This window comes from Natator depressus, chromosome 5 (assembly GCF_965152275.1).
Source record: "Natator depressus isolate rNatDep1 chromosome 5, rNatDep2.hap1, whole genome shotgun sequence".
Lineage (NCBI taxonomy): Eukaryota > Metazoa > Chordata > Testudines > Cheloniidae > Natator > Natator depressus.
In genome coordinates, this window is record NC_134238.1 from 45469117 (window position 1) to 45496008 (window position 26892).

At 43.0% G+C, this 26892-nt stretch overlaps 2 protein-coding genes across 5 annotated transcripts in view; one reads left to right on the forward strand and one right to left on the reverse strand.

Annotated features, from left to right (window-relative positions):
- WDR41 (WD repeat domain 41) overlaps positions 1-15720 on the forward strand; it is a 40790-nt gene extending 25070 nt beyond the window's left edge. For both annotated transcript variants that reach the window (XM_074952693.1, XM_074952694.1), the window contains 4 exons: positions 9189-9310; positions 10311-10399; positions 12585-12718; positions 15437-15720. In XM_074952693.1, coding sequence (XP_074808794.1) covers positions 9189-9310; positions 10311-10399; positions 12585-12718; positions 15437-15589 — 498 coding nt within the window. In that variant the 3' untranslated portion in view covers positions 15590-15720. The remainder of the gene's footprint in view (positions 1-9188; positions 9311-10310; positions 10400-12584; positions 12719-15436) is intronic.
- Positions 15721-18174: 2454 nt separating this feature from the next.
- The window catches only part of PDE8B (phosphodiesterase 8B), a 157748-nt gene continuing 149030 nt past the window's right edge, over positions 18175-26892 (reverse strand). Inside the window, exons 20-22 of one of the 3 annotated variants that reach the window (XM_074952686.1) lie at positions 22415-22582; positions 19938-20067; positions 18175-19318 (exon numbers count right to left, since the gene is read on the reverse strand). In XM_074952686.1, coding sequence (XP_074808787.1) covers positions 19203-19318; positions 19938-20067; positions 22415-22582 — 414 coding nt within the window. In that variant the 3' untranslated portion in view covers positions 18175-19202. The remainder of the gene's footprint in view (positions 19319-19937; positions 20068-22414; positions 22583-26892) is intronic. The other 2 variants (XM_074952687.1, XM_074952688.1) reach the window with 2 other exon arrangements.

The following is a 26892-nucleotide window of genomic DNA, read 5'->3' on the forward strand; positions in this document are numbered from 1 at the left end:
CTTTGTTTTAAAAACAATGTTCTTTATTTATCTCTGCTTTATTTGGATTGAGTGAGGAAGCATCTCTATATGGGCAACTGTTTCTGGGTATGGGACCCAGAAGGACAATAGTAGTTTGTGAGTATGTGCTGTCTTATGAGGTACAAGAGTGGGAAAGCTTGAGGGGAAACATAAGAGGATCTCAGTACTCATCAGATGGAAGAGAGGAAGGTAAAACAGGCACAAAATGGCCACTTTAGATCTAATTGCTTGTTTCTGCCAAATTTAGAAGACCAGCTGGGAATGCTGGGAAAAAGTTCCCAGACAGATCTGTCTATTCACAGTGCATTTATTGAGAATAATTGTAAAGTGATTCTGCAGAATACTGCCCTCTGGCTAATAATGGCTGCCATCCATGTAGAATACAGTGATTATACAAACCAGACATCATTACATAATGAGGGGGAACTGTACAGTCATGTTTTAGTAATTGTACAGCATCCCTACACTCTGCTGAGATAATATAACTGCTGTAAACAATAGTGCTTCCAGACTTTGAAATACCATGGAGGCTCTGTGGGGCAGAGACCATCTTTCATTATAGGAGCCCAGCTCACTGGGGCTTATCTTCCTTATTGAGACTTCTTGATGCTACCACAACATAAATAAAGAACAGTAGTAATAAAAAAATTGTTGAAATAAACTGGCCCAAACCCCATAGTTCAGGTAAAATGGTATTAAGATACCTCAGAACATACTGTTTTCCTGCAAACTCATTCAGATACTTTATTTATGCAAGTTCACTGCCAGCTTTGTCACAAATGATTTGACAAACTTTTCTTTCCTCAATAATCTCTTTTGTATGTGTCACAACTCCAGAGCTGTTGCTAGTGTTTGTAGTTTATGTAAATTGGTCCTGTGTACAAGTTCTTGCTCTTTGAGATATTAAACTTACTTATTAGAGTTTCTTCTTTCTACATGTAGTTTTAAACTTGAATTGGCCTAGGCAAGTGTGATGGGTTGCTCTACTCCCTGCCGGTCGGAGCTGCTTCCTTGTGGTTCTGGAGATTAGCTCGGTCAGGACGATGCTCCTTCCACCGGTTACACTCTGTCAGCTTCTCCTCTGCAGCCCCTCTATTGCTCCAGGAACCGCAGTGTCCTCTTCATTACTCAGCTCTCCAGCCAGGTCACTATTGTGGTTTCCCCTTCTGGGGGAGTGTATCAAGGTTCTTGCTCTCTAGCAGTCTCAGGTAGTCTTCTGCTTCACCGCCTCAGTGCCACTCCCACAGTGGCAGACAGGGGAAGCTGGGAACTACCCTCCACTCCAGGTACCAGCTCAGGGACCCTCTACACAGCATCCAAGGTCTGTTCCCTGGACCTTGCTGCCTTTCCCTGAGCCACTTCCATACCTCCTAGCTTTCCCCACTCCTCTGGGTTTGCTAGTCTCTTTACTCCCTCCTCCCAGGGAATAATTCTAGGTAACTCATCTCTACAGCCCCCCCCAACATACCTCCCTTCTCCCAGGGAGTGACTGCAGATTTTTCCCTGCAGCCTCTTCTGCTCCCAATTTCCAGTCTTGGATAAAAGCTCTACTGTCCCTCACAGGTGAGCTTTTCTGTAAGTAGCTGCGTCCCACCTAAAGCTCTCTCCTCCCCCCACCCAAACCCTTGCAGCCTAATTAGACGATTGGGCCCACCTGGCCCAATTCAGCTTTTGCAGGGTCAGTGTGGGGAGTGCCCCGACCAGGGGTATTCTATCTGCTACCCAAGATCCATAAACCTGGAAACCCTGGACGCCCCATCATCTCAGGCATCGGCACTCTTACTGCAAGATTTTCTGGCTATTTGGACTCTCTCCTCAGACCCTACGCTACCAGCACTCCTTGGTATCTTCGAGACACCACTGACTTTCTGAGGAAACTACAATGCATTGGTGATCTTCCTGAAAACACCATCCTGGCCAACATGAATGTAGAAGCTCTTTATACCAATATTCCACATGAGGATGGACTACAAGCTGTCAAGAACAGTATCCCTGATGAGGCCACGGCACAGCTGGTGGCTGAGCTTTGTGACTTTGTCCTCACCCACAACCATTTCGGATTTGGGGACAACTTACACCTTCAAGTCAGTGGCACTGCTATGGGTACCCGCATGGCCCCACAGTATGCCAACATTTTTATGGCTGACTTAGAACAACGCTTCCTCAGCTCTCGTCCCCTAGTGTCCCTCCTCTACTTGCGCTACATTGGTGACATCTTCATCATATGGACCCATGGGAATCATAGAATCATAGAATATCAGAGTTGGAAGGGACCTCTGGAGGTCATCTAGTCCAACCCCCTGCCTAGAGCAGGACCAATCCCCAACTAAAATCATCCCAGCCAGGGCTTTGTCAAGCCTGACCTTAAAAACTTCTAAGGAAGGGGATTCCACCACCTCCCTAGGTAATGCATTCCAGTGTTTCACCACCCCCCTAGTGAAAATTTTTTTCCTAATATCCAACCTAAATCTCCCCCATTGCAACTTGAGACCATTACTCCTTGTCCTGTCATCTGCTATCACTGAGAATAGTCTAGATCCATCCTCTTTGGATCCACCTTTCAGGTAGTTAAAAGCAGCTATCAAATCCCCTCTCATTCTTCTCTTCTGTAGACTAAACAATCCTAGTTCCCTCAGCCTCTTCTCATAAGTCATGTGTTCCAGACCCCTAATCATTTTTGTTGCCCTTCGTTGGACTCTTTCCAATTTTTCCACATCCTTCTTGTAGTGTGGGGCCCAAAACTGGACACAGTACTCCAGATGAGGCCTCCCCAGTGTCGAATAGAGGGGAACGATCACGTCCCTCGATCTGCTGGCAATATCCCTACTTAAACATCCCAAAATGCCATTGGCCTTCTTGGCAACAAGGGCACACTGTTGACTCATATCCAGCTTCTCGTCCACTGTCACCTCTAGGTCCTTCTCTGCAGAACTGCTGCCTAGCTATTCGGTCCCTAGTCTGTAGCGGTGCATTGGATTCTTCCGTCCTAAGTGCAGGACTCTGCACTTGTCCTTGTTGAACCTCATCAGATTTCTTTTGGCCAATCCTCCAATTTGTCTAGGTCCCTCTGTATCCTATCCCTACCCTCCAGCGTATCTACCACTCCCAGTTTAGTGTCATCCGCAAACTTGCTGAGGGTGCAATCCACACCATCCTCCAGATCATTAATGAAGATATTGAACAAAACCGGCCCCAAGACCGACCCTTGGGGCACTCCGCTAGATACTGGCTGCCAACTAGACATGGAGCCATTGATCACTACCCGTTGAGCCCGACAATCTAGCCAACTTTCTACCCACCTTGTAGTGCATCCATCCAGCCCATATTTCTTTAACTTGCTGACAAGAATACTGTGGGAGACCGTGTCAAAAGCTTTGCTAAAGTCAAGGAATAACACGTCCACTGCTTTCCCTTCATCCACAGAACCAGTTATCTCATCATAGAAGGCAATTAGATTAGTCAGGCATGACTTTCCCTTGGTGAATCCATGCTGACTGTTCCTGATCACTTTCCTCTCGTCTAAGTGCTTCGGAATTGATTCCTTGAGGACCTGCTCCATGATTTTTCCGGGGACTGAGGTGAGGCTGACTGGCCCTTGAAGAATTCCACCTGGATTTCAACAATTTCCACCCCACCATCAACCTCAGCCTGGACCAGTCCACACAAGAGATCCACTTCCTGGACACTACAGTGCAAATAAGTGATGGTCACATAAACACCACCCTATAGCGGTCAGTTGGTTTCTGGTATACTTACCTGCATGCCTCCAGCTTCCATCCAGGACACATCACACGATCCATTGTCTACAGCCAAGCCCTAAGATACAACTGAATTTGCTCCAATCTCTCAGACAGAGACAAACACCTACAAGATCTTTATCAAGCATTCTTAAAACTACAATATCCACCTAGGAAAGTGAGGAAACAGATTGACGGAGCGAGACAGGTACCCAGAAATCACCTACTACAGGACAGGCCCAACAAGGAAAATAACAGAACACCATTGGCCATCACGTACAGCCCCCAGCTAAAACCTTTCCAACACATTATCAACGATCTACAACCTATCCTGGAAAATGATCCCTCACTCTCCCAGACCTTGGGAGGAAGGCCAGTCCTCGCTTACAGACAGCGCCCCAACCTGAAGCCAAATACTCACCAGCAACTACACACTACAACACAGAAACACTAACCCAGGAACCAATCCCTGTAGCAAACCTCGTTGCCTACTCTGTCCCCATATCTACTCTAGCGACACCATCAGAGGACCCAACCACATCAGCCACACCATCAGAGGCTCATTCACCTGCACGTCTACTAATATTATATATGCCATCATGTGCCAGCAATGCCCCTCTGCCACGTACATTGGCCAAACCGGACAGTCCCTACGTAAAAGAATAAATGGACAAAAATCGGACATCAAGAATGATAACGTACAAAAGCCAGTAGGAGAACACTTCAGTCTTCCCGGACATTTTATAACAAATTTGAAAGTAGCTATACTTGAACAAAAAAACTTCAGAAACAGACTTCAAAGAAAAACAGCAGAACTAAAATTTATTTGCAAACTTAACACCATTAATTTGGGCTTGAATAGGGACTGGGAGGGCTGGCTCATTACAAAAGCAGCTTTGCCTCTCCTGGAATTGACACCTCCTCATCTATTATTGGGAGTGGACCACATCCACCCTGATCGAATTGGCGCTGTCAGCACTGGTTCTCCACTTGTGAGGTAACTCCCTTCTCTTCATGTGCCAGTATATTTATGTCTGTATCTGTAATTTTCACTCCATGCATTTGAAGAAGTGGGGTTTTTACTCACGAAAGCTTATGCTTAAATAAATCTGTTAGTCTTTAAGGTGCCACTGGATTCCTCATTGTTTTTGTGGATACAGACTAACACGGCTACCCCCTGATACTTGACATCTCATCACACACCCTCTTCCTCAAGGCTGCAACCCAGGGTGGGCAGGTACTCTTCTACTCTAAATCACCTACCCATATCTGCTGCAGCTGGGCTATCATGTCATCCCTTTCTTGTTTTAGGCCTGGTCTACACTACGGGGTTAGGTCGAATTTAGCAGCGTTAGGTTGATTTAAAAATGACTGCGTCCACACAACCAATCCCATTCCGTCGACCTAAAGGGCTCTTAAAATCGACTTCTGTACTCCTCCGCGACAAGGGGAGTAGCGCTAAAATCGACCTTGCTGGGTTGAATTTGGGGTAGTGCGGACACAAATTGACAGTATTGGCCTCCAGGAGCTATCCAAGACTGCTCCATTGTAACTGCTCTGGACAGCACTTTGAACTCCGATGCATTAGCCAGGTACACAGGAAAAGCCCCGGGAACTTTTGAATTTCATTTCCTGTTTGGTCAGCATGGCAAACTCAGCAGCACTCAGCGGCACAGATGACCATGCAGTCCCCCCAGAATCGTACAGCGTAGAATGTTTCTACGCTCCCCCTATCATCTCCATCCCTGAGGTTATTGCTGATTAGAAGGCGAAAAAAAACGCACTCACGATGACATGTTTTCCGAGCTCATGCAGTCCTCCCGCACTGATAGGGCACAGCTTAATGCATGGAGGCATTCAGTGGCAGAGGCCAGGAAAGAATTGAGTGAGTGCGAAGAGCGGAGGCAGGACGCGATGCTGAGGCTAATGGGGGAGCAAACGGACATGATGAAGCGTCTGTTGGGGGATCAAACTGAGATGATGAAGCATCTGTTGGAGCTGCAGGAAAGCCAACAAGAGCACAGACCCCCCACTGCATCCACTGTATAACCGCCTACCCTCCTCCCCATGTTCCATAGCCTCCTCACCCAGACGCCCAAGAACGCGGGGGGGCAGGCTCCGGGCACCCAGCCACTCCACTCCAGAGGATGGCCCAAGCAACAGAAGACTGTCATTCAAACATTTTGATTTTTAGTGTAGCTACAATAAGCAATGTGGCCTTGTCCTTCCCTCCTCCCCCACCCCACCTGGGCTCCCTTGTCCGTTATCTCTTTTTTTTTTTTTAATTAATAAAGAAAGAATGCATGGTTTCAAAACAATTGTTACTTTATTTCGAAGGGGGGAGGATGGTTGGCTTACAGGGAATTAAAATGAACAAAGGGGGCGGGTTTGCATCAAGGGGAAACACACACAACTGTCACACCGAAGCCTGGCCAGTCATGAAACTGGTTTTCAAAGTCTCTCTGATGCGCAGCGCGCCTTGCTGTTCTCTTCTAATCACCCTGGTGTCTGGCTGCTCAAAATCGGACGCCAGGCGATTTTCCTGAACCTCCCACCCCACCATAAACGTCTCCCCCTTACTCTCACAGATATTATGGGGCACACAGCAAGCAGCAATAACAATGGGAATGTTGGTTGCGCTGAGGTCTGACCTAGTCAACAAACAGCGCCAGCGAGCTTTTAAACATCCAAAGGCACATTCTACCACCATTCTGCACTTGCTCAGCCTATAGTTGAACTGCTCCTTACTACTGTCCAGGCTTCATGAGCCATGGGAGCAAGGGATAGGCGTGACTGTGCGGTGCTGCCAGCTGGGAGAACAGCCTGAGGCAGAAACCTCCAGTTTGCATGATATTCTAGGCAGGACTGAATCTCCATGAGACGAAACTTAAAGAAGAGAATGACCTGGACTCTCTGGCTCCCATTCAGTGCTCTAAGAGGAGGATAGCCCTGTCTGTCCAGGCATCCCTGATTGACCTCACCGAGGTCTGCCAGGAGCACCCAGGAGATGTATAAGGGCTATCAGTCCTACTGTACCGTCTGCCGTGAAGGCAAGGAGCTGCTGCTGTGTAGCAATGCAGTGCCGTGTCTGCCAGCAGCACCCAGGAGACGTACGGTGACGGTGAGCTGAGCGGGCTCCATGGCGTCTGCATGGGTAACCCAGGAAAAAAGGCGCGAAACGATTGTCTGCCGTTGCTTTCACGGAGGGAAGGAGGGAGGCAGGGGGGCCTGACGACATGTACCCAAAACCACACGTAATGTTTTTGCCCCATCAGGCATTGGGAGCTTAACCCAGAATTCCAATGGGCAGCGGAGACTGCAGGAACTGTGGGATAGCTACCCACAGTGCACCGCTCTGTAGGTCAATTCTAGCCACGGTAGTGAGGACGCACTCCAACGACTTAATGCGCTTAGTGTGGACATATGCAATCGACTGTATAAAATTGGTTTCTAAAAATCGACTTTTATAAAATCAACCTAATTTTATAGTGTAGACAAGGCCTTAGGCTGTAGCTCATGGTCAGAGACCTATCTCCTTCCTCCATAGCATCTCTGAGTTTCTCCTGCTGGAACTGCAGGTCCTATGCAGCCTCCACCCAGGCCTGTTAACTGCAGTTAACAGCTTCTCTCTCACCTGGACCATCCCTTCTGAGTCCTCCTTGCTGCCAGGCTCTGAGTTTCTACTGTTTTGTGGTTTATCTCAGTGTTAGGCCCCCAGGGAGGATAGTAATTAATGCAGAGGCTCTTTCTTCCCCTCACATTTCTTTACCTGCCTCTTGGGCTTCTCCACTATTCTTATGAACTCCTTACAGGCTTCTGGCTCTTTTCTCTCTTTCCTCAGTCCCTTGACCTTTTCTGGGCTCTCTTTTCCCTGTGGGGTCAATGCCTCTTTATATAGCCCTTTCTACCACACCAAAAGCAGGTCCTCCTTCAACCCAATCACTTACTGGGTGGTGTTCTCTGGGCCCTCTCCTTAGTCCTTGCCTCCTGGTAAGGCTTTTTGCTTCCCTCCAGATAGGGGCACTCCCTCTTCAGGTGCCCCCTGCTCCCATAGCCGTAACACTTTGGGGTTGGGCCTCTGGCTTCCTAGTCCTGAAGCACCTTTCCCATTCCTGGGCCTTATAATTCCTTCTGCTTCTTTCCTGAAGGATTCTGTACAGCTGCTGCTGTTGACAAGCTACCTGCACCATACAGTCTTGTAAATAGACTTGGGTTTCACACAGTCTCTGCTGGTTCTCTAATATCTATCTCCACATAGCAGGGACCCACCTCTGTTGCTTCTTATCTTCCCACTGTGGGAGCAGCAATTCTGGCATCCACCCTAGTAGGGGACATCTTCCCTCAGCAACGAAAGTCTACTGTGGGCATTTCCATTTTTGCCTTCCTTTAGCGGTTCTCTCTCTGTTATATACCCTTGTTGCAGGGTTCAACCGCATTATAGTGTCTCTCTGCCCCTCACCTGGGGGATCTTGTGAGGCACAGTCCATTACTGACCCCTTGTGTCAGAGGTGACCATCCTGCTCACATTCTCCATCAATTTGTGATGGGTTGCTCTACTCACCGGTGGACTGTGCTGCCTCCTGGTGGTTCTGGGGATTAATTCGGTTAGGCCAATGCTCCTTCCAGTGGTTAAACCCCATCAGTTTCTCCTCTACAACCCCTCTCTTGCTCCAGGAACCGCAGCGTCCTCTGCATGACTGAGCCCTCTGGCCAGGTCCCTGTTGTAGTTTTCCCTTCCAGGAGGAGTGCAGCAAGGTTCCTGCTCTCCAGCAGTCTCAGGCAGTCTTCTGCTTCACTGTCTCACAGTGCCACCGGGCCCAACCTCTACTCCAGGTTCTGGCTCAGGGACCCTCTACACAGCAGCCAAGGTCCATTCCCTGCACTTTGCTGCCTTTCTCTGAGCCGATTCCATACCTCCTGGCCTTCCCCACTCCTCCAGGTTTGCCAGTCTCATGACTCCCTACTCCCAGGGAGTAACTCATCTGTGCAGCTTGCCCTGAAGGACCTGTGTGGGGAGCACACCCTCTCACAATAGTTTAAAACGTTTTTGAATAAAAATATTCCATAAAAGAAACAATTGCTGCGCTTTGTGAATTTTTTATATCATTGTAGGCAACTTGGAATTCAGCATACAGAGGAATTCAAGTATAATTACAAGTACATTTTTATGCTGTACTAATTTTGGGGCGATGATATGTAAGATCTCCTACCCATTAAGCAATCTTCCTCTCTCATCCAGGAAGTGTCAAAGCTTTCCCAATTGTTTGATATTTTTATACTTCAGAAGGCAGTGCATTAATTCAGGTTAAAAGGACAGGTTGAGCCCAGTAGCAGTGGTTTACGATGTCGTAGTACCACTGGAAATCTATTACACAAAGTAATAGTTTTATGTCTGTATCTGTATGATGTTCTATTGAATTTTCTTTCCAGTGTGTGTTTGCTGCTGTTGGGAAGGGCATATATGTCTATAACCTTCAAATGAAGCGTGTGATTGCCTGCCAGAGAACTGCTCATGACTCCATTGTATTGCACATTGCAAAACTTCCAAACAGGTACAAGTCATTTTGTAAATTTTGTAATGCAGTAAAGAAATGCAAGGCTCAGAAAGATGGCTCGGAACAACCTGCAGAGTTACATTTAACTTCCCAAGGCAGCATAGGGTACCTGATCTTTGGCTTGATCTGCCCTTAAGAAATAGAAAGCATTGTTTTCCGTTTTGAAAATACACCATTATAATTTAATGTGGAATAATAGAATTCAGCATGCTTAGTACACAGCTTCCAAATTAAATACCTTTTTGCTTTTTTAAATTCAAATCTAGCAAAATAATTAGTCTACATTATGGAAATATCTTTTCACATTTGTTTTTAATAAAGCAAAATAAAGCCACATGCCAAACTCATTTAAACATTTCTGTTGCTCAAAACCAGCCTAATTAATTTAATGAACAAATATTGAACAGAAAATAATCACTCCCAGTCTTTGTCATTTAGTGCCAAGTTTCTAGCAGGAGCTTAATATTTACAGATGAGTTACAAATCCATCAAAATAGAGCTAAGACAAGACAGCTGGTTGCCATAGATAGCTCTATCTAATAGCTATGTTGCTGTTCTCCACTATTGTTTTATGGAGATGTCTATCAGAAGGTAAAATAAAGCCCTGATCCTGCAAACACTTGCATTGTGCTTAACTTTAAGCAGTGAGTAGACTCACTCCATTGGATTACTTGCATGCTTAAAGTTGTTAAGACTACACATATGCATTAGTCTTTGCAGATCAAGACTTATATTTGTTTTTGTAAAGCCATATGTTTTTAAAAGCATTAGATGGGATTGCAGATTTGTATAGTTTTATACTAATTTTCCTGAGTTCACTAGAATTTGTCCTTTTGCAAGAGATCTCTCAGCATTGTGTTAAATAATAATTCTAAGAGTTACTGGTAATAAAATTGGGGGACTTATTGTACTTGTAGTGAAATTTTATAAGTCGATTTGTGCTAATATGTATCCATGCTGGTTCTGTTTCAATATAATTCCTCATTTGGTTGGACAGGCAGTTGATATCTTGTTCAGAAGATGGCAGTGTTCGCATTTGGGAGCTACGAGAAAAGCAGCAGCTTCCAGCTGAGCCTGTTCCAACAGGTTTGTCTATAGCTCCAGAGAGAATTGGTTATATAAAAATCGTGTTAAACAAACAGCCACCCACCTATGGACCCCCAAGTTGACCATCCAAAACTAGAAGTTCCTGAGCATAGTATAAAAAAACTAAACTATGACATGCTTGCAGTAGGGGCAGCTTTCATAGAAAATGTTGTTTTTTCTTTATTCTCTCTCCCCTGGAATTTATAAGCAAAGCTATCAAGACTTTCAATCAGCTGGTATGGATAGCCTCACCTACAGAGTTCCTGCATTGAGCTCTGGCCAGGTAGACCCCTGTACAGTGAGGAGCCCTGTTGAAGTCACTGGGATTCCATCTGGTTGCAGAGATCCACCACACAGAGCTCCCCTTCTAGTTTTTGTTCTTCCTTAGGGTCTTTGCTGAAACTGCGTGATTATATTTAAGCCTGTTTCTCTGTTCTCTATTCTCTGTGAATAGAATATTCACCAGCAGATCACAGCTTCCTCAGAGAGTAGTTCTAACTTATTTTTAATTTTTGCAGACTTTTTTTTACTCTGTATTGATTATAAACAGTTCACTATGAATATTTTGTACTCAGTATTCAAAATCTGAGCTGTGTTACTCAGTTGTGATGCAATACATGATGTAAGATTGTTTATGTTCTCATATAGGAGGTACATAATTTTTATAATCAGGAGCAGGTGAAGATGCCACATGCTACATGAGGCTAAATGGTAGGGGGCAGATGGAGTTGCTCTGTTCTTTTCTCTGAGCGATTGCAGAGAGTAACTGTTCATTTGTCCTGTCGTCTCTCTCATACAGGATTCCAATTTGTCACCCTTCTTGTTCAGTGTGTTTGTTGGGCTGATCAAGTATAGGTTGTGTCATCTGCAGTCAGGGCCGGCCCTAGACCATATGGCACTCCACGCGAGGAGCATCTTTGGCACCCTCCCCCCACAATTACACAATAAAACAAGGTTCACAATATCACACGTGGGCTCTCACTTCACTTCGTTCTTATATTTCACTGCGGGACTGGTGACACTGTGTCCCTTATTTTCCCGTGAGGGCATGGCTGACAACATTCTAGGAGATTCAAGGAAAATGTAGTTCTCAGAAAGTCTGGAAGGCTCCATGAGATTCTACAAAGGTCCAGAACATTTTAGGAGATTAGTGAAAAATGAATCCACATACGGAAGATCTGAAACATTTGACTTCAAACATTCTATTTTCCCTTTTGTCGCTAACAACAAAACCTGGTGTCCCCCACGCCTGGCACCACAGTGGTCACCTGGTCGCCTTCCCCTAAATCCGGCACTGTCTTCAGTCTTTTGATAGATGACACCCAATCTTTTCAAGTCCGTCAATACAGTTGCACAATTTACCCAGTGTCTTTTGGAGACTAAGGCATAAATGAGTACTAGCCTACAGAGCATCAACCTGGATAAGAGAGAGTGCATATAGGATGTGGGAAAAACAGCAGCAGCAGGGCTAGAGATTATATCCATGTTGTGAATTACAGAGTTACCTGCCCCTTATGGCTTAAGTTCGTAACCTAGGGAAGTTAAATTTGCAGCTGCTTCTGGATATCTGGGAGCAGCAATAGCTGGTGAGAGCAGTCCTGGAGGAGCAGTTGGCAAGATCTTTTTTGTCCTCAAGTCCCTCTGGGTGATAGTTTTCTGTAGGAAGGAGAATATATAGGTGGCCAGTGCAGGAACAGAAACTAGAGCTTATTAGCTATTGACAAACATGAATGTGTTTGTGCAAGTCACTGAGGAGAGAGATCCGTGCCTCATTCCTCCCTTTCCATTCCATTTAAGGACAACCAGTCAATTTAGGCAGCACAGAGTAGAGGTAAGCCTCATAATACCGCACTATACAACTTTGTATCATGGGTTCATTTGGGCAGCTTCTCTCTGTGCTAAACCTTCTTCACTGTCTCATCCCAGTTACAATCCAAACGGGTAAGGTAACTTGTCTGCTATGACAGGCCTACTAAGGGGGACAGTATCTGTTACCCACTGATTTAAGAAGTGTGTAGTCTTAATGCAGGTGCAGAAATGTTTTATTACACATCTGTTGTCTTTTTTGAGTTAAGTGACAATATCCCATAGTCCTCTAAGTAAGTATAGTGTTTAATTCGTCAAATATTAACATAAGCCTTTGCCAAAATGGAAAGAAGGATTTTCTCCTTTATATGTGTCCCAGGGTTTCTCAGCATGTGGGGATTTGGAAGGGCCAATAAACAAGCAAGCCAAACTGCTAAAAAGATGCAAGAAAGCACTACATCATATTCCTTGGAGCTTATTGGCGATCTGATTGGGCATTCATCAGCCGTGCAGGTATGTGGAATTTAGTAAGAAAAACAAAATGTGAATCTTATTTAATGCCGTAATTTTGGTAATGTTTCTTCTTAAACACCTGTAATTTATGACTAGATGGCTCAGGAGACTGGGAATCTGATTGTCACGCTGCAGAGCTGCATGAGGCCTGTACTTTGGCCTTGCTGGTTCACAGCAAGTTTCTCAAAAAAGAGAAACCCCAAGTCCATCACAAAGATGTCTGGGGCAAAATAATGTATAGATTTATTGTGCAATGTGAGAGACAAGTCAAATCCACTGGTGCAAAATCTAGGTAAGAATTAGAACAATTACAGCGCCATGAGGAGAGCTGTAGAAATAGAAGCCATAGAAAATATCACCTTCTGCATTATCAGGTTTCTTAAGTAACCTTTACTTGAGTCCTCAGAAGATCTCAGAAACAGGCATTGGGAACCTGGATATGCAGGTTCCAGGCTCCAACTCCAACCCAGGGGGCTGTAATAAATAAAACTTGTTAAGCAGCCTTCTGTCCTATAAGATTTATGAAAATCCTTTCTTCATTCATCAACCATAAACATTTACAGAAATGTTTTTTTTTAGCTGTTGATTGAAAGCAATGTTAACTGTCCCTCGTGTACAGTGTGATGTTTTATATCTGCCTTTTTAAATCAGGTACCACTCCATGCTGCTATCTGCCCAGTAAAATGTTAGTGATTTATTTTAATTTTATATAGCTGCACCTCCCCCTGTGTCTTCATGGTTTTCCAGTCTGAGGAACACCAACAAGGGTATCTATTTCTTGTTATAGAATTTCAACATAAGAAAGAAACATTATGTATCTAGGGAAGAAAGAGTTGGTTGGGGAGGTAGAACACCTAGCTAAAGGGCCTATTCCATCCTACATATATCACCAACACTGATTTCATATAAAACAATTAAAATATATAGTTGTCAGCACTAGGAGTGGGGCATTTCCTGCTAGTTGATGGGATGGACTTTTCTATAACCAGGAGAGAGAGAGAGAGAGTCTGGCAATGGGCGACGGGATGGATCACTTGATGATAAGCTGCTCTGTTCATTCCCTCTGGGGCACCTGGCATTGACCACTGTTGGAAGACAGGCTACTGGGCTAGATGGACCTTTGGTCTGACCCAGCATAGCCGTTCTTATGTACCCCTCTATCTTTACAAACAGGAAATAAGGTAGAGAATAAGGAAGGGGCAGTCGTGTAGAAGACAGTTCTTTTTTGAGTCACTGTTATGTCATAGTTGAGAAGGTCTAGTGTAACCACACTTAACCGCACTTAATATATTATTAACCCTTTGATTCTGGAAGTGAGGTTTTTCCTGGCACAACATGCAAATCCGGGAGCTGCTGTCCCACTTGGATCTTTGTAACAAAACAAAGCCAAGGATAAAATGTATCCTATGCTCTAAACAGTATTTTCCCGTGATTGTATTTGATTTTCATGCAAAAATTGATATTTGCTTAAAAACTCAGCCACATCCAATTCACAGCAAGCCACAGCCGTTTCCTGCAGAGAGCACATGTGAATCAATCACTGAAATACCCCGTGCCACCATGCAACTGTTTGTTCTTCAGTAGACTTTATCCAGATTGCTGGGTCTGTTTGCTGCTGCACTTTGCATGGGGAAAATTGTAATTTTTAACTTCAAGCTGACTGGAGCTGTTTAAGATAGAAAACTAGCCTGCATGATGAAAGTTGCCAGTGGAACACAATATCCAAAGCTGTGGGTTTGAAGTATTTCTACCTGGGAGAGTCCCCATTGCTGGTAACTTTGCTATGGCTGTTCCTGGAGGAGGCAGGCTGAAACAGACTCCTTTGGCTGAATGCTTCCGCAGGACAGAATCTTCCTAATCAGTTGAGGAATCAGGATATTACAGCTGTGAGATAGTTGTGCTCATGACATGTTCCTCTGACTGCTGCACTGAATTGTTTTCATATTTTGACAGTTTGACATCTGCTGCTTTGCCATTCCTGGTTCCTTTTACTGTTTGTTGCTTCTTGACTGTTGGCAGATTGTTGATAGTCCATGAAGAGAAGTCTTGAGGGGCTTCCCTTTCTTTACTGTGTACTTTCCAGTAGCACCATTTGTCAGCCCTAACTATCTTGTTAACTCCCTTTCTGCTATTCTTTAGCATTTCTGGCTGGGCCACTTTCCTGTGTCAGTCTGTGTTTGCCTTAGCTAGACCCACTTTGCTGCCTGAAGAAGTTGCCATCTCCTCACTTATTGTATGACCTCTGGTGGTGTGCAGGCCCTGATGTGATGGGGGAAGACACGGTTGCCCAGTGGTTAGAGCACTGGACTGGATGTCCGGAGACCTAGGTTCTTTTTCTGGTTCTGCCAATGGCCTGGTGGGTGATCTTGGGCAAGTCACTTCATTTCTGGGCCTCAGTTTTCCCATCTGTAACATGGGGATGACCTTTGCTAAAATGCTTTGAAATTTACTGATGAAAAATGCTATATAAGAACCAGAGATTATTATTGTGACACAGATTGTTCTTTCTGCTATCTCTGCCTCACATTTTAGTATCAAATAGTTTACACATGATATGGAAAACTTTGTATGAAATTTCACATATGTGGAAAACTTTATTCGGCATTTAAACAGAAATACTGTGGGATCCTCAATGAACTGTCTCACACAAAGCTGAAAATAAGCAACTTGCCTAAATCTAAATATGCAGCATGATCATGTTAATGCTTTTCGTTGCAGATGTTCCTGTACTTTAGTGAACTTGGACTGGTGACATGCTCTGCTGACCACCTTATTATTTTGTGGAAAGATGGAGAAAGAGAGTCTAGACTGCGCAGTTTAACATTATTTCAAAAATTAGAGCAAAATGATGCTTTGCAGCTTAGTTTCTAACTTGGCTGAATAAGAGGTAGATGTGCATGAGCTGTGTATATGTTAGGTATGTGTGTAAAGGAAATGAGCTATTTGAAAAGTTGAAATATTGAAAATAACGTTGTGTATCATTATGCCTTACAATAAAGGTGGTGTCTTTTCCCTTTCTTTGAATTCTTAGTTATTACTCTTTACAGCCAAAAGAGAATGTTGCATGTTTGAAACAGTGGCCTGCTGCTTCAGCAGAAGTGCCATGTTTGTTAAGCCACTGAAAGTAATTGTATTAATTATGATTGATTGTTAGAATCCATAATTTTCTTTTAAAGAAACATGGATGGAGATCAGCATGAGGCTAAAAATCTTGGTTTAATCGTAACTGAAGCAGTTTGTCATTGGGAAATTCACTTCTTTCTAACAGAGCCAACCTCACAGGGGGGCGAAGGAAGAATATTTAGAAGTTTCATTTATATAACCTCTTATTTAAAGGCAGAAGTAGATGGCTTTTCTTACTGGTGGTCTGAGTTTAAATGTCTGCAGAAAATGATAAACATGAATGCCATTAGGTAGGATGATTTTTAGTATTTTAAGTTTTTATAATGTGCATAAAAGTAGGGGACGAGAAGAAATGCCCAGTGCCTGTTTTGCCAATTGAGTAGTACAAGGATGCTGGTAGCTCACAGTAGTTGTGACCTTAGTGGGGACTGAGGCATCTGAGATGTCTTATGTAACATTAGTGTGTTTAAAATGAAGTATAGTTACAAATTAGATTAGTCTTTTCATCATTTCTTCATCTCAGTTCATTTGACTTGAATAAAAACACTGGCAAGCCCTCTAGGCTCTTTAGAATGAGAACCTCCATATTCAACTGAGACTGGAAATGGCTTGTTCAGCCATAGAGAGAAATCCAGGAGAGTCTTTTTAGTTGGTTTTAAATCCACTTACCCTGAGACTGCCCTTGAATAGAAGTAAGCACAGAGGAAAACCCAGCAGCTTTAAAAAACAGGTTTTTAGGGCATGGTGGTGGTGCATCTTTCAGAAGTAACAGAGCCATAGCTTTTCCTATGTCATCTCTTCCTTTTGAATCAGTGGCAGCTATTTTCAGAGCTTGATAGACAAGAGAGAGGTTTAAAGTTTGTAATTCTGGATTTAGCTGAGTTGAGGCTGCAGTGAGTGCAATTAAAACATAAGGGCCAGACCACTCATTCCTAGGGTAAAACCAGCAGGAGGAAGTTCTGACAGAAGAAATCAAAAAACCAACAAGGATGAGTGACAAGTTGTGCGGACATAAGTGGTAGCGTAGACATGGCCTAAGGCTTTTATTGCACCAGGTCATCATTCCACTACTAGTTACCTTGCCTAACCCCAATTTTGTTTCTTCATGTGTTGGGGAAAGAGTGTAGCGTTTTACAACTAATATTGACTGCAGATTAAAGCTTCAGATGAACAGAACTGTGGATGAGCTTTATTTCTTCAACAGTTAACATCTCCTGCAGTACTGTAAGAGTTTGAAGTTGGTATAAAATTTGACAATAGGAAGCTGAAGTAAATCTTTATACACAGCATTTATAGTCGGAAAACTGATATTGTATTTAACAAACTGAGTTCAAGTGACAACATTCTGAAGTTTCCTGGGAGATCTTTCCAACAGAAACTGCAACGAGAGTCAAGTCTGTCAGCATATAATTGGTTCAAGATATAACCAGAACACTTGCTCGTAAATGAAAGAATGAGAAGAACAAACATTTTACAGTATAAAACATAGAAGTCAACTTATTTGAATAAAAATCCATTGGAAAAAAATATAATCAGAGCTGAAACTTCGTGTAGTGGTACATTATGGGAATAATGAATATAGACAGTTCACCAAAAACACGATTCGTCAAATATACACAATGCAGCATTATAATACACAGCAAACTGCCTCAGCTATGACAAAAGTAAGGTTCGATTACAATTCTAACAAAAATATAGCTTATATACATTTCTCTGCGTGGAAATTGTACGGTTTCCATTTGTTTACATAACTTGGTACAAAACATAGAAAAAATGTTGGCACATTATGTAAGCTTCCTGCAGTAAACTACAATCATTGTCATTTTTCCTCCACAGCAGTATGTCTGTTTTCTTTTTACCTGGTTTACTACTTGATACAGCACAAAACAGAGGTATAGAGCTTGTCCCAAGTCCTCTATTTTCTATGAGCAATGCATTACCTCTTTCTACAAAGTCACAGCTCGCAACTCTTGACTGCAGCTTGGAGTGCACAGTGTTAAAAATCAGTAATTGCTGTTAGCTGTTTTGCTAGTATTAAACAAAGTCTAAAATCTGAACTCAGGGTTTGCACAAAGTCATGATTAAAATGAGGTGTATAAAAATATGCATTTGTGCTTTGGAAGCGTTACCATAAATTTCATATTTTAAAACTAATGAAAATACTATGTTCAGTTTCTAACTTATTTACAGCTTTTGAAATACTTTTTACATCATCTAATAAAACAGCATATTCTATTAGAGGGATTAGAGGGGAAAAAAGCATAAGTTATAATGCTGTTATAATTTATAACCTGAAAACTCTTAAAAAGCTACAGGTCCATACTCTCTCTCTCTCTCTCTCTCTATAGTGTGTATATATATATATATATATATATATATATACATACACACACACACATACACAAACACACACACACACACCCCACAACATATGGCCTTGTGTCCATAAAATTTAGATTTAATAAAATCTTAGTGACCATGTGTACAAACAACATTTTATTAAAAAGTTTGTTGATCAATCCCACGCTGTATTGGCTTACATGTAAAATATGACAAAATGTCTCCTGGTAACCTCTGTATGATGGCAGAGAAAAGAGTGAATCGCACCAATTATATGAACCATGATAAATCCCCTCTATATAACAAATGTAATTAAATTAGACTGATTTAATTATAACAATCAAGAGTTTATATGGGAAAGGAGAGAAACAGATTGATCTGTGCAATATGACAGAGGTAAAATTATATTCAATCTTTGATTAATAACAAATGGTTTAAGTTGTAGGCAGTCTAGGCAGTGTTCCTCTGAAAGCAGTAGGTTTTGCAACTATTTATGAAGCCTCACTTGTTCTACTCTAGAGCTTCTCTTTAGAAATAAAGTTCTTAAAAGGTTTTCCATGTGAGGAAAACTTACATAACGGGGCAAATTTATGCCAAATTATGGTGGTTTTTACTCTATTTTGTGTTTGATTAACTTATTTGCATTTCACAGGTGAATAGATTACACTTTTGTAGGAGAACCATTTGTAAATAGTATATTTAAGTCACTAAATAAAATTGCACCAGTTACAAGATTTGACAAACGCACTAAAACAAACATTACAAATTAGCTTTAGAAATACCTGTTCTGCCATGAAAGGATAGTTCCAAAGACCATTTATTCATCTCCAGTTACATACCTTGATGAAAAACAATTTTGTTGAATTTAGAGCATTTTAAAAGTGAGGAGTAAAATATTTTCTCCTTGCTGCAGAGTTTTTAAGTTCATATTAAAGGAGACACAATGCCTCTTGTATCTAATTTAGTAAATGATTCACAGTGTGACTGGTAGATCAAGAGGTCCTGTTTTCTTCTCTTTGCTTCAGTTGTTGTTTTCTGCTGGAAGCCTGAGACTCTTGCATTTTAACTCATCTAATGTTTTCCAGTGTTTGTAGTTAACAGCCAAGTGTTGCATCAAATCAGGTAGATGTGCAAATGCTGCAGTGGACAGAAGGAACAGTAACATATCACAGCTTTGTACGGCGTAGTGTTCAGAAGGATAGCACCAGCCTCACTTGGCCTAACGTTTACACTATTATAATCTGGCAGGTGATCTGGGTGTAACCTTGCCATCCTTTTACATGTTGCACTACTATTAAGTAGTGTTATTAGGGGCAAGATTCTGTGCTGTTTTCACAACAACAGCACCGGTAAGCAAATCCTATTTTTATGAGTGGGCTGATTTATCAATAATTCTGGTACACTAACAGGAAGATATATCTTAATTTTCATTTGCTCAGAAGAAATATTCTGCTAAAGGAGAAAGTTGGTAAAAAATAACGATTTTCATCTTAACTCATTAAACAAGGTGAATAAAATGTTTTATTTTTAAAAGTACTTGATTCTCTGAAATGATCTACAATAATGTTCAATTTCAGTATAAATAATGCAATTTACACAACTAATGTTTAGATCCTCCTGCATATTCAGTATTGACACAGTTATTGAAATGGAAAACAGTAGAACAGGGCTTGAGATAATTCATGAGAGAATATCATCGAGTTTGTAACAGGGATTTGCTCTTCAACAGAAAAAGAAGAAAATGTAAACTTCTTACCATCCCAGGCATCAAACATGTCTGTTATAAAATAATCGATGAAGGATATCTGAGACTTGGGGATGCTACAGGTCTTTCGATCAAATACTGGCATTACAACTGGTAGACCCTGTCTTTTCTCTTCATCTGTCTGTAGAAAACAAAGCTAATATTAGCCTTTAAAGCTTTGCCTTTGCCGTCCTAGGGTGACGACAAGCTGAGGCTTAGGTGAATTTGTAAGTAGACCAAAACAATACGTGGTTCTTTAGCCAATCACCAGAACACAAAAATTGCAAACTAGTAGTTTAATGTGATTAATTCCTTGGGGGGATTACTGTGTCCTTGGTTAAGATGGATTAAAAACTCCTAGTTCAAGGACCATGTTTATTTTTCTTGGAGGGGAAAAAAAAAACCAAACAAAAAAAATCTACTTATAATAACATTACTAACCCTGACACTTTCACTGTGTGGACCCGCTGTCATTGCTGCATTGACGTGTCCACCATGCCCTATTCCATAGTCCTAGCTAGAGACCCACTACAGAGCTCTGTCCATGGTGCACAGAAGAGATACGAATAGGAAAATCTTTTCCCTCTTATCTTTTGCCCTTTTCCTTAACTGTAATTATACTTATTTTTATAATTATAAAGATTTATAATATTAAGACAAATCAGACAAGTGCCTAGAGCTAGAGTCAGCTGCTGCCTCATAATGACAGTAAGTACTAATTAAATTGTAACAACATCTTTATTTCGCAGTACATTTTTATAATATTTTAATCAATGTTTAATCAAGTCCATGTTAAGAGTTAGGGTTAGAAAGTATCCAGAGGCTCAACTCAGTGGAATAAAGCAGAACTCCAAAACGTTCTGAGAACTGTCACTATGGTTTCCATTAATAACTGTGCCATATCTCCCATTTGGATTTTGACAGCTGAAATGTATCAGCCATCTGTCTCCCGTGCAGCTCTTAGTTTCATCGAGCACACTGTTTGGGAAATCACACAGGGTAAATAATATTTTGCATTGCTACGGCGGTCATTTAAGTGCTTTACGCTCAAGCCAACACTGAGACTGGGATGAGAGATCACTTCTCTCACCGCTGAAACATTGCCACTAGTGGAGTGGCACCCAAGAGCTTTTTAATAGTCCACAGTGCTTTGGAGCAGGAACTGAAGAGTATTTCATTTTCAGGAAACTGCAGGAAACGTCTGGAGGAGGCATAATGGCACTGAAAGTGAGGAAGGAAAGTGGGGCTCACGTCCCTAGTCTTATGAAGGTTACCATGGCAACTTTAGTGATCACATGTGGTTGGTCTTACATCATATCTGAAAAATAACACCTCCAATAGCAGAGTGCTGCATAACCCCACACTGAGATATTAGTTCAAGTATGACAGGGGGAAAAGTATCCTCTACTGAACACCAAGGTGTCCCTGCAGACACAGAATTCTTTACTACCTTCATCTGGGAGAGTGGTCTGACTGGAAACTGGAATGGTGATTGTAACATGATGAGTACTTATCTCTTGGGCTGTTGGGCAGACGGAGAAGGTAACAGAAAGTAGAACAATTGAAGCATGAAAGTGCTCTCCAAATAGTTTCACGTTGCAAACCTAATACTAAACTCAGTCTGGCCCTGTAGGCAGCAGGTCATGAATAAGGCTACGTTTTAGTCACGGGTATTTTTAGTGAAAGCCATGGACAGGTCATGGGCAGTAAACAAAAATTCACAGCCCGTGACCTGTCCACGACTTTTACTAAAAATACCCCTGACTAAAACTGGGGGGGACGGGGACTCAGGGGGGCGCCACAGGTGCTGGGGATGGGGGTACAGCCTGGGGGGAGGGCACTGTGGGTGCTGGGGAAGGAGGCTCAGGGGTGAGGGTGCGGGTGCTGGGACGGGGTTGGTGGGGCTGGGGCAGGCTCCTTACCCAGCTCCTGGGAAGCGGCGGTCCTAGCTCCACATGCTGCCGCAAGCCCTGGTTCTGCAGCTCCTACCGACTGGGAACTATGGCCAATGGAAGCTGCGGGGATGGTGCCTGGCTGCCGGCAGATGCTGCATGTGGAGCGAGGGGAGCAGAGGGAGAGGAGCCCCCTCCAGGTGAGCAGCAGCCCCAACCCCAAACTACGTCCCCCAAAATTTCCTGCTTCTGGGAGTCGGGGAGGCCCAAGATTGCCCCATCATCAGCCAGTGCGACTCCTGGGCCAGCCACACGGGGCTGCTGCAGAAGTCACAGAATCCGTGACTTCCGTGACAAACCCAGAGCCTTAGTCATGAATAGTTGAAGGTTTAGATGTGGGCATGTTTTTCTCGTATGAAACAGAGAGATCCTAGTAGTGGGAGAAAAGTAGATTAAAACCATTTCTATTTTGAATCTATAGGAATATTAGATGGACTCTAAAGTGACTAGCACAGAGTGGATGGTATGTGTGCACTTGTGTGTGAGCTAATAAGATGTATTCAAATAATAATAAATAATAATAATAATAAAACATACCTGTGCAAAATATTCCTCTGAAATCCTCCCAGCCCATTCAATACACAGTTCTAAAGGGCGACAAGGATTTGCTACATCTGCACATTTTATCATCATGCGCTTGATCAGTGTCTGGTTCTCTGGAAAATTCTTTACGTTGGGTGCACATTCACAGTCACTGCCCTCACTCTGTAACAGAGGGTGTCAGTCACAGTTGGGTGGCAACATCAGTACTGACAACAAGTATAAACTCATCATTGTTTCATTCCTCTCTGAAACACCTCTAATAAATGCGCACTGTCTCCAATTATATACATGGTACTCTAGATTCTGAAGAGCGGCCATACTGGGTCAGACCAATTGTCTATCTAGCCCAGTATCCTGTCTTCTGACAGTGGCCAAAGCCAGATGCTTCAGAGGGAGTTAAAAGAACAGGGCAGTTTATCCCATGATCCATCCCCTGTCATCCAGTCCCAGCTTCTAGCTATCAGAGGTGTAGAGACACCCAGTGCATGAGGTTGCGTCCCTGACCATCTTGGCTAATAGCGATTCATGGACTTATGCTCCATGAAATGATCTAATTCTTTTCTGAACCCACTTATACTTTTGGCCTTCACAACATCCCCCGCAAACGAGATCCACAGGTTGACTGTGCGTTGAAGTACTCCTTACATTTGTTTTAAACCTGCTGCCTATTAATTTCATTGGGTGGCCCTTGGTCCTTGTGTTATGTGAAGGAGTAAATAACACTTCCTTAGTCTCTGTCTCCAAACCAGTCATGATTTTATAGACCTCGATCATATCCCCCCTCAAGAGTCTCTTTTCCAAGCTGAACAGTCCCAGTCTTTTTAATCTCTCTTCATACGGAAGCGGTTCCATTCCCCTACTCATTTCTGTTGCCCTTCTCTGTACTTTTGACAATTCTAATTGTCTTTTTTGAGATGAGGCGATCAGAACTGCATGCAGTATTCAATGTGTGGGTGGACCATGGATTTATAGTGTGGCATTATGATATTTTCTGCCTTACTACCTATCCCTGAAGATGTTTTCAGAGGACTAGCCACAATGACTCCAAGATCTCTTTCTGAGTGGTAATAGCTAATTTAGGCCCATCATTTTAGGCCATCCACTACTATCACTCATTTTGAAAGATTTAGGCAGGTATGTGGGTTGCAGCTTCCTCCTCTGCATCAGCTCTGTTTGCATTAATTTCTGCTAGTGTTGGGAGTAAAAATGCATTACTTTGCATTTATTAACATTGAATGTCATCTGCCATTTTCTTTGCCCAGTGACCCAGTTTTGTGATATCCCCTTGTAAATCTTCACAGTCTGCTTTGGACTTAACTATTTTGAGTAATTTTGTATAATCTGCAAACTTTGCTATCTCACTGTTTACCCCCTTTTCCAGATAATTCCTGAGTATATTGAACAGCACAGGTCCCAGTACAGATCCTTGGGGAACCCTGCTATTTACCTCTCTCCACTGTGAAAACCAACCATTTATTCCTACCCTTTGTTTCCTGTCTTTTAACCAGTTACTGATCCATGAGAGGACCTTCCTTCTTGTCGCATGACTGCTTACTTTGCTTAAGAGCCTTTGGTGAGGCTTTCTGAAAGTCCAAATACACTATCCACTGGATCACCCTTGTCCACGGTTGTTAACCTCCTCAAAGAATTCTAACAGATGGATGAGGCATGGTTTCACTTTACGAAAGCCATACTGACTTTTCGCCAACATATCATGTTACTCCATGTGTGTGATACTTCTGTCCTTTATTATAGTTTCAACCAATTTTCCTGGTACTGAAGTTAGGCTTACTGGCCTGTAATTGCCAGGATTGCCTCTGGCGACGTAAAAAAAAAATCAGCACCACATTAGCCATCTGCCAGTCATCTGGAACACAAGCTGATTTAAGTGATAGGTAATGTACATAGTTAAGGCTATGATTTAGTTGTGGAGGGTGTGGAAGTCATGGAATCCATGACTTCGAGACCTCTGTGACTTCAGCCTGTGGTGACTGGGAGCTGTGGGGGTGTCGTGTCCCGTCCCCCCCGCTTGGCTCCCAGCCGTTGTGGGCCTGCAGCTCCAAGCCACAGGGGACCTTGGAGCTCTGAGCCCCAACAGGTGGTGTGGGCCCAGAACTACCCATTTTGACCTGTGAGGTAACTCCCTTCTCTTCATGTGTCAGTCAGTATATAATGCCTGCATCTGTAATTTTCACTCCATGCATCTGAAGAAGTGGGTTTTTTACCCACGAAAGCTTATGCCCAAATAAATCTGTTAGTCTTTAAGGTGCCACTAGACTCCCTGCTGTTTTTGTGGATACAGACTAACACGGCTACCCCCAATACTGGACATTTTGTCATGCATATTTTTAGTAAAAGTCACAGACAGGTCATGGGCTTCTGTGAATTTTTCTTTATTGTTCATGACCTGTCCGTGACTTTTACTAAAAATATCTGTGACAAAAATCTGTGTCTTACACATAGTTAGTAGTTCTGCAATTTCACATTTGAGTTCCTTCAGAACTCTTGGGTGAATACCATCTGCTCCTGATGACTTATAACTGTTTAAATTTATCAATTTGTTCCAAAACCTCCTCTACTGACACCTCATTCTGAGACAGTTCCTCAGATTTGTCACCTAAAAAGAATGGTTCAAATGTGGGAATCTCCCGTACATCCTCTGCAGCATAGACTGATGCAACAACTTCATTTAGCTTCTCTGCAATGGCTTTGTCTTCCTTGAATGCTCGATTGTCCAGTGGCCCCACTGATTGTTTGGCAGGCTTCCTGCTTCTGTTGTACTTACAAACGAACAACAAAAATTTTAGTCTTTTGCTAGTTACTCTTCAAAACTTTGTTTTTGGCTTGCCTAGTTATATTTTTACACTTGACTTGCCAGAGTTTATGCTCCTTTCTATTTTCCTCAGTAAGATTTGACTTCCAATTTTTAAAGGATCTCTTCTTGTCTTTAACCACCTCTTTTACTCTGTTTTGCCATGGTGACTTTTTTTTTTTTTTTTTGATACTCTGGTTGTTTTTTTTTATTTGGGGTTGTGATAGTGTGTTCACCCTGTACTTGCCTGGAAAAGGTTAATGTAGGCTAAGAGGAGGGACAATTGATCAAACAGGCCATAGCTGAGAGGAATCAGGTGGCTATGCAATGCCCTGAACGAGGAGGAATGAGATGGGCTGGATTTATCAAGGCAGGAAACTGATAGTAGAAGGGACTGCTGGGAAAGTCTGCAGTCACTCCCTGGGAGAAGGGAGGTGCACTTGGCCTGGCAAACCCAATGAGGGGAGGAAGGTAGGACAGGGCTCGGGGAAAGGCAGTAAGGTCTAGAAAGGAACAAACTTTGACTGCTGGTTAGAGGGTCCCTGAACCGAAACCCAGAATAAATGGCAGGCCTGGGTTCCCAAGCCAGCCACTGAGGGAGTGGCACTACAAGGCAGTGAATGGAAAGACTGCCTAGGACTGCTGAAGGAAGATTTTTGTACCCTGGGAGGAGAAAACATGTAGAATGACTTGGCCGGACGGCTAAGTCACGAAGAGGCAGCAGCAACTCGTGATGCAAGAGAGGTGCTGCACACCCAGAGGTGGAGAGACGGTGTGCAACTGTGGGAAGGGGTGTCGACCTTGCAAGCTAGTCTCCACAACTCCCAGGAGGTAGTGTAATCCTAGCAGTGGTGAGTGGATCACCCCGTCACAGGAGTATACATATAGTTTGAGCCTCTATTATGGTGAGCAACGTGTTCCAGCAACAGGTTAAATACAAAAAGCAGAGAGGAGAAAGTTTCTCTTGTGTACAGCAGTATTACTAGGTAGTTATAATCACATTACCTGCGTTAGAAGTTTGGGAGGTTTTCAGAATTAGTTATGAAGTCAGCAAAAGAAAGAGTCACTGACTTTTTCTTTCCTCATCAACCAAGAAAAGCAATTGTGGGGGTGGCTGTTTGAGATGTGGACAAAGGACTACCAACCTTATTGCATAGGTATCACCCGATAGCTGGAAGCTAGTAAACAGCTTTCAGTCATAAAAGTGATCTGGATTGGAATTAGCATTTTAGAGGTGACATTATAACAATATGTAGATATTATGTGGCACTTATAAAGCTCTTTGAGATCTACATCTGAGAAAGGAGGGAAGGTCTGATCCTCACTTTATAGATGGGGAAACTTGGGCCCAGAGATATAAAGTGACTTGCCCACGGCATTTTGGAGGATAGAGCAGCAGCTCCAGTTAGTTTTTATAAGTTTTGAAACAAACAGTAATTTCCCTGTGGGGCCTTTGGGCTGGATTTTAGGAGTAGGAATTACTCCTTTATGCCTTGGGTAGCTTTGAGATAGCCCAGAAAGCCATCAGTGAAATAGAAAGGAAGAGGTCATTTGCAAGAGCTCTCTACTTCCTAAGCAATTCTGCAGTTCACCCCTTACCAGCTGCTTTGCAGAGTGGGTGGCAGGGTTGGAACATTTGTGGCAAACCTCTGATGGAGCA